The following is a 15,613-nucleotide window of genomic DNA, read 5'->3' on the forward strand; positions in this document are numbered from 1 at the left end:
ATACAGGAAAGAATATTACACAGCCATAAAGAAGGACAAAATTATGAAATTCACAGTAACTTGGATGGGCTTAGAGTCTATATGCCAAGTGATGTATTATAGAAACAAAGAACTGAGTACCACATGTTCTCACTCACAAGCGGACCTTGAACAATTATCATAATACTATAAGAAAGGGATTGGCAGTAGTAGGAAACTGCCAGGGGAGGGAGAGTGGGATTGGCAGTTGAGGGAAACTGCCAGGGGAGGAAGGGTCATACCTCATCAACAAGGGTACCTGCATAATCGACATTTGTATACCTAACCCTGAATTGCACCCCACAACTTAAAAAAAGAAAGAAAGAAAGAAACAGCAAAGGCAAGATCACCGTAGTGGAAATTAGCAAGACATTGGTCAATCCCTAACTCTGTGAAATAGCCATCTATGACCTCCAGGTCAAATTCTCCCTCCTTCTCTAATCTTCCCAGTATGAAGTCACCTCTACCTCCTCTGCACCCCAAAAAGCACTTTTTCCACACTGCTTCCAACTGGAATCACTCACAGTCCTACACTTCACTGTTCTTGAAGGCCAGAGTTGTAACCTGTGCAGCTATGCATGGTAAGTTCTCCATAAATGTTTCTCTGAATGCTGAGGAGTTTAAACTTTCTGGGATAATAAATATGGAGCCCATGATCCTGAAACACAAGGTAGGTGTCAGGGGCTAACCTGTCAAAGGCCTGAGCCAGGTCTCCGTGGAGCTGTGACTGGAGTGTGTCTGAAAAACCAAGGCAGTGTCCAGAAGCAGTTTGATTTGTTTGCCAGAGGAAGCAGTGCTGGGCTTGGAAAGACAGCCAGTTCCACTGATGAGCAGCTGACCCTCTCCTAAGAGCAACTTTCCTTCCAATCCCTGATATGGAATCAGGGAAGGAAAGCTCACACCCAGGTCCAGAGGCCAGGGTCAGCTGGAAGGAAAAGCTGTGGCAGAGACTGGAGTCCCATAATTTAATCGGAGTACGGGCCAGATAGGGAAAGGGGGAAGAAGCAAAGGACAGACTGGTGAAGAGCAGCTAGGACTCTGGGGTCCACAGCATCTCTGTAGAAACCCTACCTTTACCATATACAACCTTGGGAAAGTTACTTCTCCTCTGTGTGTCTCCATCTGAAAAGGCTCTTCACCTGAAAAATGAGGACAGTAGTCCTTCCTTACTGGGTTATTCTGAGAATAATTTAAGCTAACCTCTGTAAAGCTCTTAGCAGAGTGCCTGGCACTTAGTTTCAGCTTAAGTGTATAAGCTCTTATTATGGTTATCAGATCAAAAGTATTTATTAACTGCCCTCTGTATGCTCGACACTCTTAGCTACTGAGAATGCAAACATTTAAAAAGCCAGTACAGTAACTCCAAATTAGTGGGCTCATAGTTCAAAAAGGATTATGAGAGCACTGATAAAGAAGACATCTAGCTGGGCTCGGTGGCTCAGCCTGTAATCCCACGCCTTTGGGAGGCTGAGGTGAGTGGATTGCCTGAGCCCGCGGGTTCGAGACCCGCCTGGGCAGCGAGACCTCATCTCTACAATAAATCAAAAAAGCAGCCGGCGTGGTAGCGTGCACCTGTAGTTCCGGTTACTTGGAAGGCTGAGGCGGAAGGATCACCGGAGCCCAGAAGGCGAGGCTGCGGTGGCTGGGAGCGGCCACTGCACTCCAATCTGGGCGACAGAGTGAGACTCCAACTCAAAAAAAAAAAAAGAAGACATCTATTTGGGGAAATGTCAGGTAGGGGTAGTTAGTGAACTCAACTCGAAACAATGTCAGGTCTTCCAGATGGAGATGTTCCACAGACAATTGGGGATAGAGGATTTAGGAGAGATTTGTGTGGGATGTGGAATCTGAGCACTATCCCTCATCGAGAGCAATTGAGACAGGAAGAACAGGTGAGCTCGCAGGGTGTAAGAAGGTGAGATCAGAACACAGGTTGCACGTTCAGACAACCTTCATTAACAGGCAGCAATTGGAAGCAGAGGAGGAAGACGGAAAAAGATCAGCAGACTAGCAGCTAAAGTTGGCATATGGAAAATTTACGAACAGCAAATCACAAATGTCATGCAAGGAATAGATGGGCTCTCCATATGACATGGGACTGCACAAAAGGAAAGGCAGGAGAAGTGGAAAGGACAGTGTCACTGGTAAGAGGTTAGGGAGTTAGGGTGTCCTGCAAGTGGTCACATAGCTCAGATCCACTGAGAACTGGAACTCGGGCCCTCTGGACACCACCAAATGCCTTCCAGTAGGCCACCTCTTCCTCAAGTACACCTTGATTACGTAGGGGCTAATTACACACAGTAGTTTCTAGGAATTGTGAAGCTTTCTGCCATTCTGGTTGCTTCCTTACACCTAACCAAGTGGATAACCAGGTGTATCCTAAATACAGAAGGATAGAAGTCATGGGAGTTCACTTTGCTGTCTGTTAGTAGTTCTTCAAAATTTATAACTCTTATCATCTATCTATCTATCTATCTATCTATCTATCTATCTATCTATCTATCTATCTATCCATCCATCCATTCACCCATCCATCCATTTGTCTATCTATTTATCATCTACATCTGGGTGTAGAAGGCAATAAAGCAAAGTTGAGACTAAAATTAACACAGGAACCAGACTAGACCAGGTATAGAAGTGAAGCAGAAGAGAGGCCAGGCGAGCTCACGAGCAGCAGAGACAAGAGAAGAGGCGGACGGGAGGCCAATAACCACAAGGGTAAGGAAGAGAAAGGTGAAGCCAGGCATTTTGTTTCTTTAAGGTAGTTTCAGGACCACTTGGGCCATTTGTTAAGAAGACTCCAGAGTCCCAGTCCAGGACTACTGGGCCTGAATCATGTAGGAGTGTTTGACTCCCTGGTCCTGAAGATTCTCATATATGCTAGAGTTTGAGAACTACTAAGGTAAACAAAAGTCACTGAAAATGTAGATTTCTTTAAAAATGCGGCAAAATACACTTAACATAAAATTTACCATGTAACCATTTTTAAGTGTACAGTTTAGTAGGTTAAGTATATTCACACCGTTGTGCAACTCATTTCCAGAACTTTTTCACCTTGCAGAATTGAAATTCTACACATTATATAGATTTCTTTTCTTTTTCTTTTTTTTTTTTGAGTTGGAGTCTCACTCTGTCACCCAGGCTGGAGTGCAGTGGCACGTTCACAGCCACCTCAGCATCAACCTGCTGGGCTCTGGCAGTCCTTCCACCTCAATCTTCCAAGTAGCCAGAACTACAGGCACGCGCTATCATGCCCAGCTACTTTTTTTTTTAATTGTAGAGACGAGTTCTCACCAAGTTGCCCGGGCTGGTTTTGAACCCACGGGCTCAGGCAATCCCACTTTCCTCAGCCTCTCAAAGTGCTGGGATTACAGGTTGAGCCATCGAACCCAGTCATTATATAGATTATTATTCTTATTGTTTATCTGTTTAATAGTTTTGCTAACAGTCAGTTATCCTAGATTCAGAGCTGATATGCAGGTCATGAACCACAGATATCACCAAGGGAATCTGGACTTATGGGTAAGGTTCTAAGCAGGATTGGTTGTGATATATTTTGACTATCACCTTTACTTAGGTTGCCATCAAAGTAAAAACTCCATGTACCATAATAGAAATGGTTAATATGAAATAAATATATATTAGGAAAAATATTCATTTTAGTCTAAATTTTTGTTCTTATGACATGTCTTGGCATTTATGTTTAGCTTTTTATCTAACACTCCTAACTGCAGACTGTCACTTGGAATTCTTCCTTTTCATAGGTTCAAAATTGACACATATTCAAAATTTGTGTGATTACTGTTATGTCTGTATTGCCTGGTATACTCACAGTTGCACACACATTTTTATGAACAGAGGCAAATGTGCCATTATGTTGATTTGTTGTCATTTAATATTTATTGACAAATCATAATATGAAGGACACTGAGATGTCCTTGTATTCAGAATTCAATATCCGGTGTCAAACCTACCTAATGAATTGCTCCTGATTTGAGGTCTGTGGTCAAAAGGACTTCCCATTTTAGGGCTTCCTTATGATTTTTCTAGATGTGACTAAATCATTCTCTTTACATGTTCATACTGTAAGTCAGTTCTTTGTTGTGAGGGCTTTGAGTTAGTATTTAACCTACTAAAAATATGTACTTCTAGGAAATCTTTATGTAACCAACATTTTTAGTTATCTTTGTTGTCCTCCACTAAAAATACAGTTTGAAAAATGAAGCCATCCAATTTTTTTCTTTTCTTACATACATGTTATATGATTTCCCTTTAGTACATAATCCTTTTTTACTTATAAGCAGTGCTAAACAAATTTGCATTGAAATACTTAAACTTGATTTTGTAGTAATCAAATTCAAACTGTGTATCATGGTCTACTATATACAATCTTTTGTTTTATCAGATAAATAATGAGATTCTTTATATTTATGTGCAGAGTCGCCTAGAGAATTAAAATATACTATTAAAATACAACTGAAAGCCGGGTTCGGTGGCTCAGCCTGTAATCCCGTGCCTTTGGGAGGCTGAGGTGAGTGGATTGCCTGAGCCTGAGGGTTCGAGACCTGCCTGGGCAGCGAGACCTCATCTCTACAATAAATCAAAAAATCAGTGGGGCGTGGTAGCGCATGCCTGTAATTCCGGCTACTCGGAAGGCTGAGGCGGAAGGATCACCGGAGCCCAGCAGGTCGAGGCTGCGGTGGCCGGGAGCGGCCACTGCACTCCAGTCTGGGCGACAGAGTGAGACTCCAACTCAAAAAAATAAAATAAATAAAAATAAATAAATAAAATAAAATACAACTGAAAAAGGGGGAAAATCTCAACTGTCACAAAAAAGTCATAAATATTTTCTCTCTAATTTGTATAACTGTTCAGTATTACTCTCCTTCACATGTGGAGATATGAGAGTCAAAGAAATTATGTAGTTTCCCTAATGTCTTACACACAGCTAGATTAATTAGTCTTCCTACTTTAAAAAACATTTCAAAGAGACTTTATCCTTTTTCTGCTAACAACTTCATGTATAAAAAGAAAAACAAAATTTCCCCCTTCCTTATCCTTATTTCTCTTTATAGACCTCAGAAAGGCTTTGGTTTTATTAAAGATATGTACTACAAAATATACAAAAATCTTGATGGAAATGTTTCTACGATGTCAGTAGAATCTGCAGACTGTTAATAATTCACCCTCCCCCCCAGAAAGATACAGAGAAGAGATAAGACTAGACACAAAATCAAAATCTACATGGGTCAGACAAATTTAAACATTTGCAGGAGACCCTATGAAAACAGGACCATTGGGTGCTATTTTTAAAATGTGTTTTGCAGTATCAAGGAGATAGTGCAAATAGCTTTTGTGAAAACTGCGACTCAATGAAATAAATGTGTATTATATTACATAGTCACCTCTCAGAAACCCATTATGAAAACCATCAACAATGAGTACCACTGTTTTATACCTTTATGTAGTTTGAATGTGTTATGGTGAACATTAATTATTTTAATATAAAAATTCATCTCCACTATTTTAAAGCTTAATAATGAGGTTTTCCACTTTAGGGATTATCTAGGTTAGATTTTAAATTGAAATTAATTGTAATAATTTGAAATTAAGTGTTTTACTTAGTAGCCCAATATTTTTCAGGACTTTCTCCCCTTGGAGGTATCTGTGCATTTTTGTATCACAAATGAATTTTAATACTACTTTGGGACAAACAGAACAGATTCCAAAAGCATCATATTCTAACCTAGAATGTATTTAGAAGCTATCTGCCATTTTGAAGTATGAATGGATATTTGAGAATTTAATTCTTGTTACTTTGTGATAAACATTAATATCCCCAAGTGTGCTAACAGCACTTAGCTCTTGGTGCTTTACAAGACCCTGAAAACATGACTTGATTACATTTAATTTGATTCCAATTAAAAAGCACTTAAGAAGTTTCTTTTGAATTAGATTACATTGAATGTCTCTACAGAAGACACTTCATTATCTGAGGCAGCTTTAATTTAAAATGATCACAGAGAGTGAAAAACACTGTTCATTTTAATAAAATGGGTTTAATTCCATATCATTATTTCACAATTGCCTGCTGTAGATTCTGGTTTATTAAATAAATGTACAGGGGCACTGGGAAAAGCATTTGTAATCCTGAGTGCCTCATCACAGTTCACCCAAGGCAGAACTAGCCACATGGCTTTTAAGTCTTGACAGAAAACAGAAACTCTGTGGGGGGAAAAATGTCAATTAAAAATGAGGAGATAATATCAAGGCACTGAGTGAAAATATTGCCTTTTTACGAAATTTTAATCAGTGAGTTTTACTCCTGAAATTTCATGAAAATGAACTTCTGACTGAAGCTACAATAGCCAAATAAATGCAAGGTGTCATAAAGCCTTCCTGAACTATAACATTTCCCCTTTTAAACACAAAGAACTACCTTGAGAACAAATTACTATGTACTCACAAATAGGACGAAAATCAGAACAAAAACCGTTTGTCTTCCCAATGCAGCATTCACCAATTTTCTACAGTGTTATTTTACAGGCCCCAGTTTGTGTTAAAGTTTTAAAGGAAGAAAATGATGATTTAAAACAAAATGATGATTAAAAACAAATGTCCTAGAATCAGTTATTTTGTACTAAGCATAAACCACATGGCTAGCTTTCATTGGAAGAGCCCTGCAGATATATTTGGCATGCCTATCTCTGATATTTCAGGAATAAAGGCAATTTTGTGGTTTGTGGTTACTGATTAAGCACCAAGTGAACTTGTTGTGTGTGTTCTTGTATAGGAAAATCTGCAGCATTTTGAACATTTCATTCATGTAACAATGTCTTTATTATGCTTTCCAGAATTAATTGACCTAAAATCCAGTGACTCTACGATATATCTATTGGATAATTAGAACTCTAAGGACTGACAAATAAAACACATTATTGACTTTTAGACCTTCAATCAAACAAATATTTACAGTTGCAATTTGTGAAAATTATTTCCTTTTAAATTGGCATTATATCAAAATCTTGAAACATATCAGTGTCATCAATACCCTCCTCCAAAATTAGGATTAAAGTCTAAAAACAATGCTACAACTTTTAGAACAACCTGCACCTGCTCTCACAGTTTAGGTGGGTCTCCTCTGAAGACAAATGAGACTTCATCATTGTTAGCTTCTTTGAAAGTCTGCCTGACCTTGAGACCAAGAACTACAGCGCAGGGGGGAATAGTGACCTAGTTTAGTGACCAGCAGCTATAGATATCAGAGAATGTGCTTGTTGTCAATGGTCATTGCTAAAATCTGTCTATACCACACTGGAACAATCAATTTTGTAAATGATTGCAATAATCAAGGAAATTGCCTAATTTATAAATCCTTGCATACAGCATTTTAATGGATTCCTCCATTTTAATGCTGATGCCTTCAAAGCTAAATGAATTGTTGTCCAGGCTGTCATTACACAAAATGATAAAAACATTCCGTCTGGTGGAGAAACCACATCTCATGGATATTCAGACCCTCAACCCATAATCACTCATTAGTGACTTCCATGAAAGTTGTGCACCACTGAACCTCTCAGGAAGAGCAAAAGAGTGGCCTTATTTGTGTCTGTACCTTTATGGAAATACCTGGTTTCATTCTGGAAATTGAACAAGTTACTTTTCACAGAATTGGAATGTTTTGGACGTGTCCCCCAGTTCTAACAGTCCCAAATTGTAGTAGTTTTTCTCTCTTTCTCCTTTTTGTCTAACGTTGTGTCATTTTTTACCACTAAGCCTCAGAGTCAGGAGGCTCAGCCACTCTGCACTCCCAGATCGTGAATCACATCAACGTGGACGACGCTGGATGCACTGAAGTAAATGTGTGATGTCCCAACCTTGACTCTCCCACTAACAGGTAAATCTACAGAGTCCACCTGGAAACCCAGGCTGCACACTTAGCTCTTTCCCTAAGCCCGCCACACATAGATTGCTCTTCTCAGTTAAACCTTGGCCAATTGATTCCAGCCAATAGTGTGCTGTCAGTACTTTACTTACTGCTCAATCTCACTAACCTGACATTTATGGTGCACTGATTGGCCTCTGTCAGTGGTGCTGGTTGTAAATTCACTTTGAAAAGCTTTGTGTTAACAGCCTTCAACCAGGCTCCAAGAAGAGTACGAACAGGCAGCCTGACAATTGCTCGACCTCCTGCCCTTATTACAGTGAGTAAATCAGGGTTTGAGCCATTAGGCTGGAGCTTGGGGCCTACACAAAAAGGATTGACATGACGAAAGGTCAACCTCTGTCACACATGTGTAACAATTTGGATAATGGAATTCTGTAACTTATCTGAGTGAGGTGGCAAATGCTTACAAGGAAAAGTATATTCTGTTCTGGCTTCTCTGGCTTTTATGCTAAGTACTTATACTGAAGTCTGTATTTCTTGTGTAAATATACAAGGAATGTCTGAACTAATGAAACCTTGGAGCATATACGATTTTAAAAATGAATCAAGAAAAAGAGAGAGGGGAAGGCTCATAGTCATTCTATACATGTTCCTTAGAATGGTAAAAGGTTTTTCCCACACTACCAACGTAATACATCTACCCTCTGAGAAGAGAAGATGTTCATACTGTGGACATGATTCCCCAGCTAAGTAATATGCAGCTTTGCATATCCAAGTAAAAAAAATTTAATTCATAATATTATACTATAAGTGATTCCAGGGTAGCACAATGGATTTTCTTGGATAATTAAAACTACCTTAACTTACACAGTGAAATAAGGAAACTTCCCTGCTGGTTTCTCCAGACCAGTGTTAGCATACGACAATTACATCAGATCCCTTGCTGTGGTGCAGTGACTGAGCAGAGATTTCATCTATTCAGTCACCTCCGAGACCCTGGCTTGTCCTCCTATACCTTACATTTAGGTGAGTATGAAAAAAAAGAAAATATATATATATATATATATATAACATGATGTAAGAAAATATGCAGTTATGGACCAAGAGATACTTTTGAACTGTTTTCTTAATATGGATAAAATGCTATCAATAAAAGAAGCAATTTTTAAACAATAGATAAACTGAACTAATGAGAAAAGTAGTCCTGTGGGTACAGAACACATCTGTCTTTCTAAAGTATTTGCAGCTAAACACTGTAGAGTCACGTGTGTGTTGGGATTCTACCTCACTAATGTGAGAATTTCCAAACGGCTGTTATAATTTTTTTTTTAAAGCAGAATCAGTTTTGGACTTAGAAAACCAAGGGTGGCACTTGCAGCATGATCCATAAGCCAAAAGGACCAGGGCTGTAAACAGACTTTTTCAAAGCCAACTTAAAGTACTAAGTTTGATTTTTAACACAATGCTGGAAACCATTCCAAGAGGCAGCAGATGGTTTTACAGTTTATGTAAAACTACAAAATGCTCACACTCTATCAAATGGGCACCACTATAAAAGACATCTTCAAATCAAATGAGGCAAAAGCCAGAGATACACCAGCTGTTACTCTGCATAATTTAAAACATAACAGTAGAATTACTGTGGTTTATTTGTAAGGAGAAATTATTTAAATTTCACAAAAATGGCATATTCAAAACCAAGCTGACAGGCAAACTAGTATAACAAATGAAAAATTGCTGTGAAACACAATTTTTACTTCAATGTAACTGTGACAGTCACATAATTCTATTCCCTGCTGTTTTGGTGAATCAGGCTAAAATGAGACAAACTTATAAAGCAAAAAATATGGAGTATATAATTACAGTACTATTACCAGAACAATTTTTAAATAATTTTAATTTAATTTAAAACAATTAATTTAAAATAATATTTTCAACATAATAATACATACAAATGGGTACAAAACTGTATATATAAAATTCAGTCATTTATAGAAACATACATAATACATTTAAAATATAAAAATCAATTAATTTTCTTCTAGTACCAATTACCTCTGATGGTTTTGAAATATAAACATTTAGCAATGTGTAATATATTTTTAATACTGGTTTTCATTAATATCTTTTGACCTAAGCTACATGGTAATGATGAAAAATAGACCATTTACTTGAAAGCAAAACTCTCATCAAATCTAAAATATTATGGCACAAAATCAAACCAAAAAAAGGCCCACATTATGTTATCCCCCTTGATTTTATGAAGAAAAATAATGAAAGTTTCCATGTAGTGCAGATGAAAATGAGACACTCAAATTTACTCAGGCAACAGAAAACAGGGTCTGTACAATTGAATCCCTTTCTGGTATCTTGACTGCAGTCCTAACAAGTCACTACATTATTTCAATTAGCAAGATAATTTTTCTAGGTGAAAATAAATGCAAATTATTTTGTCATTCTTGCTCAAATTTCTTGTCAAATCAAACTTTGAGTTGAAAGACCTGAATAATTCTAGCCTATCTTAAGCTGTAATTTTATTTTATACTTCCATATTTTATTCCAGTAGAATTTTTAAGTATATACTGGGTACATTCCTCAGGTCCAGTCATATTAAATTCTAATGTTAAGCAGAAAGGGGAAACCATGTGCAACTAGATTAATTTATCTCCAGGGAAAAGGGGCACATTAATAATTGAGATAATGTTTTCATAAATGTTGGAATAAAATGTGCCTTTCCACTTCTTTATTAGAAAACACATTAGGATAAAATTATCTCACTCTCATCAATAAGACCTAATTGCTGAGAAAGATTCTGTTTTCTTTGCAAAATATTCAGAAAGATTTTTTTCTCCATTACATTCAAATAACTAGAAATATATTGTGCATCCAAATCTTGGTGGATCAATGTATATAACCAAAGCAATTGCTTGTCTAATATACTCTGCAATGTTTTAAAGTATCTGAATTTATTATTTTAAATAAACACTTTAAAATTCTGATTGTAAAAAACTGGCAAAAAACGACTAATAATTTGACTTTTAGCTTGTCAATGTCCCTTAACTTGCTTTGGCTTATTGCAGAAAGAGAGAGAGGAAGAGAGGGAGAGGGAGAGGGAGAGGGGGGAGAGAGAGAGAGAGAGAAAGAGGAAGAAAGAAAAAAGAAAGAAAGAAAGAGGGAGGGAAAACAAAAACTCTTGGAGTTTCCCATTTCCTATAAACAATCAAAAGAGTCAAAACATATTGAATGTAATGGAATGATATGATATTTAAGTTTCTTTAAATTGCTGTATTCTGAAGAAGTGGGATTATTCACCAAGAAAATGTTAACAACAAAAAAAAAAGATCATATGCTTACAAACCAACCAAAAGCTCTCTGTAGCTGATATATATTAAATATAAAAGTCATTTTTCTACAAAGAAAATAGAGCTTCTAAAGATTAAACAAAAGGAGTAACTAAGGTGAATCTGGCTGTTTCTGTAATAAGCCTTCATGTGTATAATAAAGTACAGTCATACTAAAAACAATGAACTGTAAACTGAAACAAAAATCCATCATCTACTTGGAAACAGTGACAGGAAAAGATTAGCAATCCATTTATTGTACTGAAATAAAGATAAGTAACCCTGGTAAGATCCATCAGGACCTGGATATTGAACTCTAAATATAAAGACATTTTTAAATCAGCAAATGACTTGAAGAAATGTGAGGAAGAGAAATTATTATAGTTGACTTTTAAAATAGTCATGATTCAATTGCTTTTAATTATTTAAAAATATGCTTTATGTCGACCTGATATTCTGGAAGACATCTAAAAGAATATGTTTTTGAAATGGATAATTATTACATGAGTCATTAAGCAATTATTGCCAAACATTTCCTATAGACTTACAATGTCTTCCAATTACTGATTTTTTTCTAATGTAAATAGCATAATGAACTTTAAAATTTCACAATGGAATTTAGGTTTAAAAGGAAGAGCTAAAATTTAAGGAACAATGCAGCATTTAGACTCTTCTGTTTTAAATGTTACTTAATTCAAATAGTCAAGTTTCATAAAAACAGTAAATCACAATGCTTACAAATTAAAAGTAAACTCACACTTATATTTTTAAAATAATTATACAAATAAAAATCTGAAGTCAATTTTGTAAAGTAACTATTTTATCTTACAAATGGACATTGACACTAAGTTACCTAGCCCTAGTTAGTCACATTTTATATAATTTCCCAGGAGACTGATACATTTTGCATAGCTGAGGTTTAATATCTCTTCAATCCCCCAAACGTTTGTTATTCTGTTGTTACAGTTGATGAAATAGACTAATGATGTCCTGAACTTAGAATTAGGGACCTGTAGATCATTCAAGCATACACCCAGAAAGACTTTTTTCTAACACAGAACCAACTCTGTGTACCACCACACTCAACTCACACACTCAACTCACACACCCCGAACAATACTTAAAACTCATTTTATATCTACCGAAGTATAATGAAACAGAAAAATACTAACTGAATTCTTCAGTCTCTTTACTACAACAGAATTTTAACTTTGTCAAGCACAAGAGAAGGTATAAAGAAAAATTCCATAGTTTTCACTGTTAATATACATTATTACATATGTGTAGTGGCCTCCTGCCAACATCCCAATCATTCAAAGCCTTCTAGGAAAAAAAAAAGAACTATCAGATTTTTTCATGTTTATGGCTTTGTCCCCTGGCACTCTAAAAATAGACAGGCATCAGAGGGCAATAGAATAGTGTTCCATTTTAACATTTTCAGACAGAGCAAATCTGTACTATTGAACAACTGCTTTACGATTTCCTTAGAAAAGTATTGGCAGACCTTTAACTATATAATATTAGAGTCCCTAATAACACCTCTGGAACATGAAAAGTGCCTGGGAGTGTTTTATAAACTTTAAACCACAATGGAGGCTACAACTAATTAGTCAGAAACAAAAACCATCTAGGAAATGTTTCAAAGCCTGATGCTTCAAGCCTGGGCACCGCACTCCAGCGTATTAACTATAGGGTAGCCAGCCCACTGGCTGCCATATCTTCATATGGGACTGCTGGGCTTTGACCTCATACATTCAGCTCCTACCACCATTAAAAGAGGCTTTACAGACACAGGACTCAGCACCCCATCCCCAATGGTCATGGGAGGCTTCTGGAAGCCAGATCTGTTTTTAATAACACTATATCTCCAGGGCCTAATATAGTGCTGGCCAGAGTGGGTGCTCATCAGAAATGTGAGTGGATTAATGAGTCCCATGAGTTTTACTCAGTGACTATGAGGCAGCTCAAGGTGAAAATGATCATCTTGGCAGGCCGGTGAGCCAAGAGTGGGGACAAACTCTGCAAAAAAGACCCATTAATGGAGCCCAGAGGTCCATGTCAACTTGGTCCCTAATGAGTAAGAAACTTTCTGTGCTAGCTATCCCCACTTCATTGTATCACCTGCCACCGTTAGTCAGATTTACATATTGCTTAAACAAATGATATCTAGTAACTTATAGTACACAAATAACTCCATGGATGGAGGTGGCTAAAATGTGTAGGGGGATAAGTGTCTATTTCTTCAGGACTGAACCTCAATAATTAACCATGAAGTTTTGGAAGAAATGTTTTGGGGTTGGCATTTTTCAAGTAGGTTATTTTAAAATGATAGCATCAGAAAAGATTGTGCCATTGCAGCATCACCATGCCAGAGTTTTCCCATGTTTTGATCTTCTATCTTGTTGAAGATTACGTGGTTTCACTTTGTCAGAGAAGAAACAGAATTTGTGATTTCTGGATCCCAACATAATTTGCTTACTTCGGACACTTTGAAAGTTATGAAACATACTGCTGTTTCTCACATTCAGCATTAACAAAACTGTTTTTATCTGGGAAAGTGCATCTGGCTCTCCTTCCTCCTCCCTATGCCTCTGTTCGTTCTGCCCATTACCAGAAACACACTGGAAGAGCTTAGGTTGGGACACAAAGGTCACCCAGCTCTCACCCCAATGCCCAACCTCCCCTGCTATGTCTCCTCAGCTGTTTTCCCTTTTTCTCAAAATTCAGAGAGGCTCACGGTCAAATCCGTCCCAGTTGGGTTGCAGGCAGGTTAAGACGACTCTGTCTTCAGATACCTGCAGGCCCTGTCTTCCCGGCTGGGCTGCTGTTGTGTCAGCCCCCAGCTGTGCCAGCCTCCTTATGGCAGATGCTTCGGACCCTGGGCATTTAGAGACCAAGAAATCTATTCTCTACCACCCTCTGAGGGGGCCAAGGGAGGCTGTCTCCGTAGTTGCCACCGCCAGGGGCAGGCTCTGTACCGGCTGCAGTTCGGTGCGGGGGACGCTGGGCAAGGAGAACTTACCTCCCAGAGGTGCTGCGTGTTCCTCACGGCGCCCGCCTGCACCTTCTCCGGGGGCAGGAGCACGCCCTGGAAGGGCCCGATCCAGGTGCCCTGTTGGATCCTCTGCGCCGCGCAGATGCCGTAGGCCAGGCCAGGCACGGTGCTGGTGCACAGGCATACCTCCCGCGGCAGGTCCCGCAGCCACTCGGGCAGCTCCGGCGGGGGCGCGGCGGCCGCGGCGCTGCTGGTGCCCACGAGCCGGCGCAGCGAGTGCAGCGGCCCGTGCATGGGGCACTCGCCGTTGCGGTTGTCCGCGCACATGTCGCAACCTGCGGGAGACGCAGGAGGGAGGGAAGGAAGAGAGTCAGCCTGGCCGCGCGCAGTGGCCCATCCTCGGAAGCACCCCCGAGACAGCAGCTTCCCCGCCCGCCCGGGGAGTCGCCTGCGAGGGGAGTGACGCCGTGGGGGCGCAGGGACCACTCGCAGAGGCGAACCCGCGCCGCTTCCCTGGAACTCGCCGCACCCAAACCTGCCTGGGCTACCCCAAAAGCCTTCGGATCTGAGCGCTGGTAGCATCGTTGCTCTCGCCACGGCGCGCTGGTCTCTCTGCGCCTCTCCCTGTCTCTGTGTGTCTCTGTCTCTCCCGCTTCCCTTCTGTCTCCAGGTCCCGGTGACCCTCTCACCCGCTCCCGTGGTTTCTGTCTAAAGGCATTTCAGGGTGTTTATCCTTGTACCACCAAAAAAGCCCGTCTCTCGCCCAATCTGGTATCTTTGAGAGATTCTATACTGGTCACCTGGTTTTCCTCTTGTTACAATTACTAAGGAGACGCATCATTTTACAATAATCAGGACAGGTGGACGACCAGTCTGGTGCGGGGCGCCATTCGCACTCCCCTCGACCCAGAAGCTTCCTCCACCACCTTCCCAGCGCCGCAGGACAGGGTGGAGCAGGCCTGGAGCGCTTGGATTCTGAGCCGCAGCGCCAGCCTCTGAGGGCGCGCCTGCGCTGGGTTCCCTAGAGCGCCGGGTCAGCGCCCACCTCTAGACACTCCAGCCAGGCAGGGGCAGGTGGGCACCGGAGGGGAGCGGCCGTCTGGAGGGTTTGGTGTGTGGGTACTTGCGTGCAAGCTCATCCTAGACGCCGAAAAGAAATGGAGAGCAAATTTAACGATGAGGGTAATGGGTCTTTAATGATCAGGGGAATGGGTCAATGGAGAGGGTCCCAACTCCTGCCCCGACGGCTGATTCTGCGGCTAAAAGCGATTCCCTTGTGCTACTGTGTGCAGCTGTGGATGAGGCTGTCTCTCTCCGACACTCCCCCGAGCTGTCGCGCGCGCGAGGGGACTCCGCCCTCCGGGCTGGGTG

At 40.0% G+C, this 15,613-nt stretch overlaps 1 protein-coding gene across 1 annotated transcript in view; it reads right to left on the bottom strand.

The window, feature by feature from the left end:
* The window catches only part of PRDM6 (PR/SET domain 6), a 93,229-nt gene extending 78,405 nt beyond the window's left edge, over positions 1-14,824 (bottom strand). The window contains exon 1 of the mRNA XM_021706532.1: positions 14,270-14,824. Coding sequence (XP_021562207.1) covers positions 14,270-14,824 — 555 coding nt within the window. The remainder of the gene's footprint in view (positions 1-14,269) is intronic.
* Between the last annotated feature and the right edge of the window lie 789 nt (positions 14,825-15,613).

Source organism: Carlito syrichta, unplaced genomic scaffold (genome assembly GCF_000164805.1).
Source record: "Carlito syrichta isolate Samal-C Ts95f unplaced genomic scaffold, Tarsius_syrichta-2.0.1 Scaffold315711, whole genome shotgun sequence".
NCBI classification, from domain to species: Eukaryota; Metazoa; Chordata; class Mammalia; order Primates; family Tarsiidae; genus Carlito; species Carlito syrichta.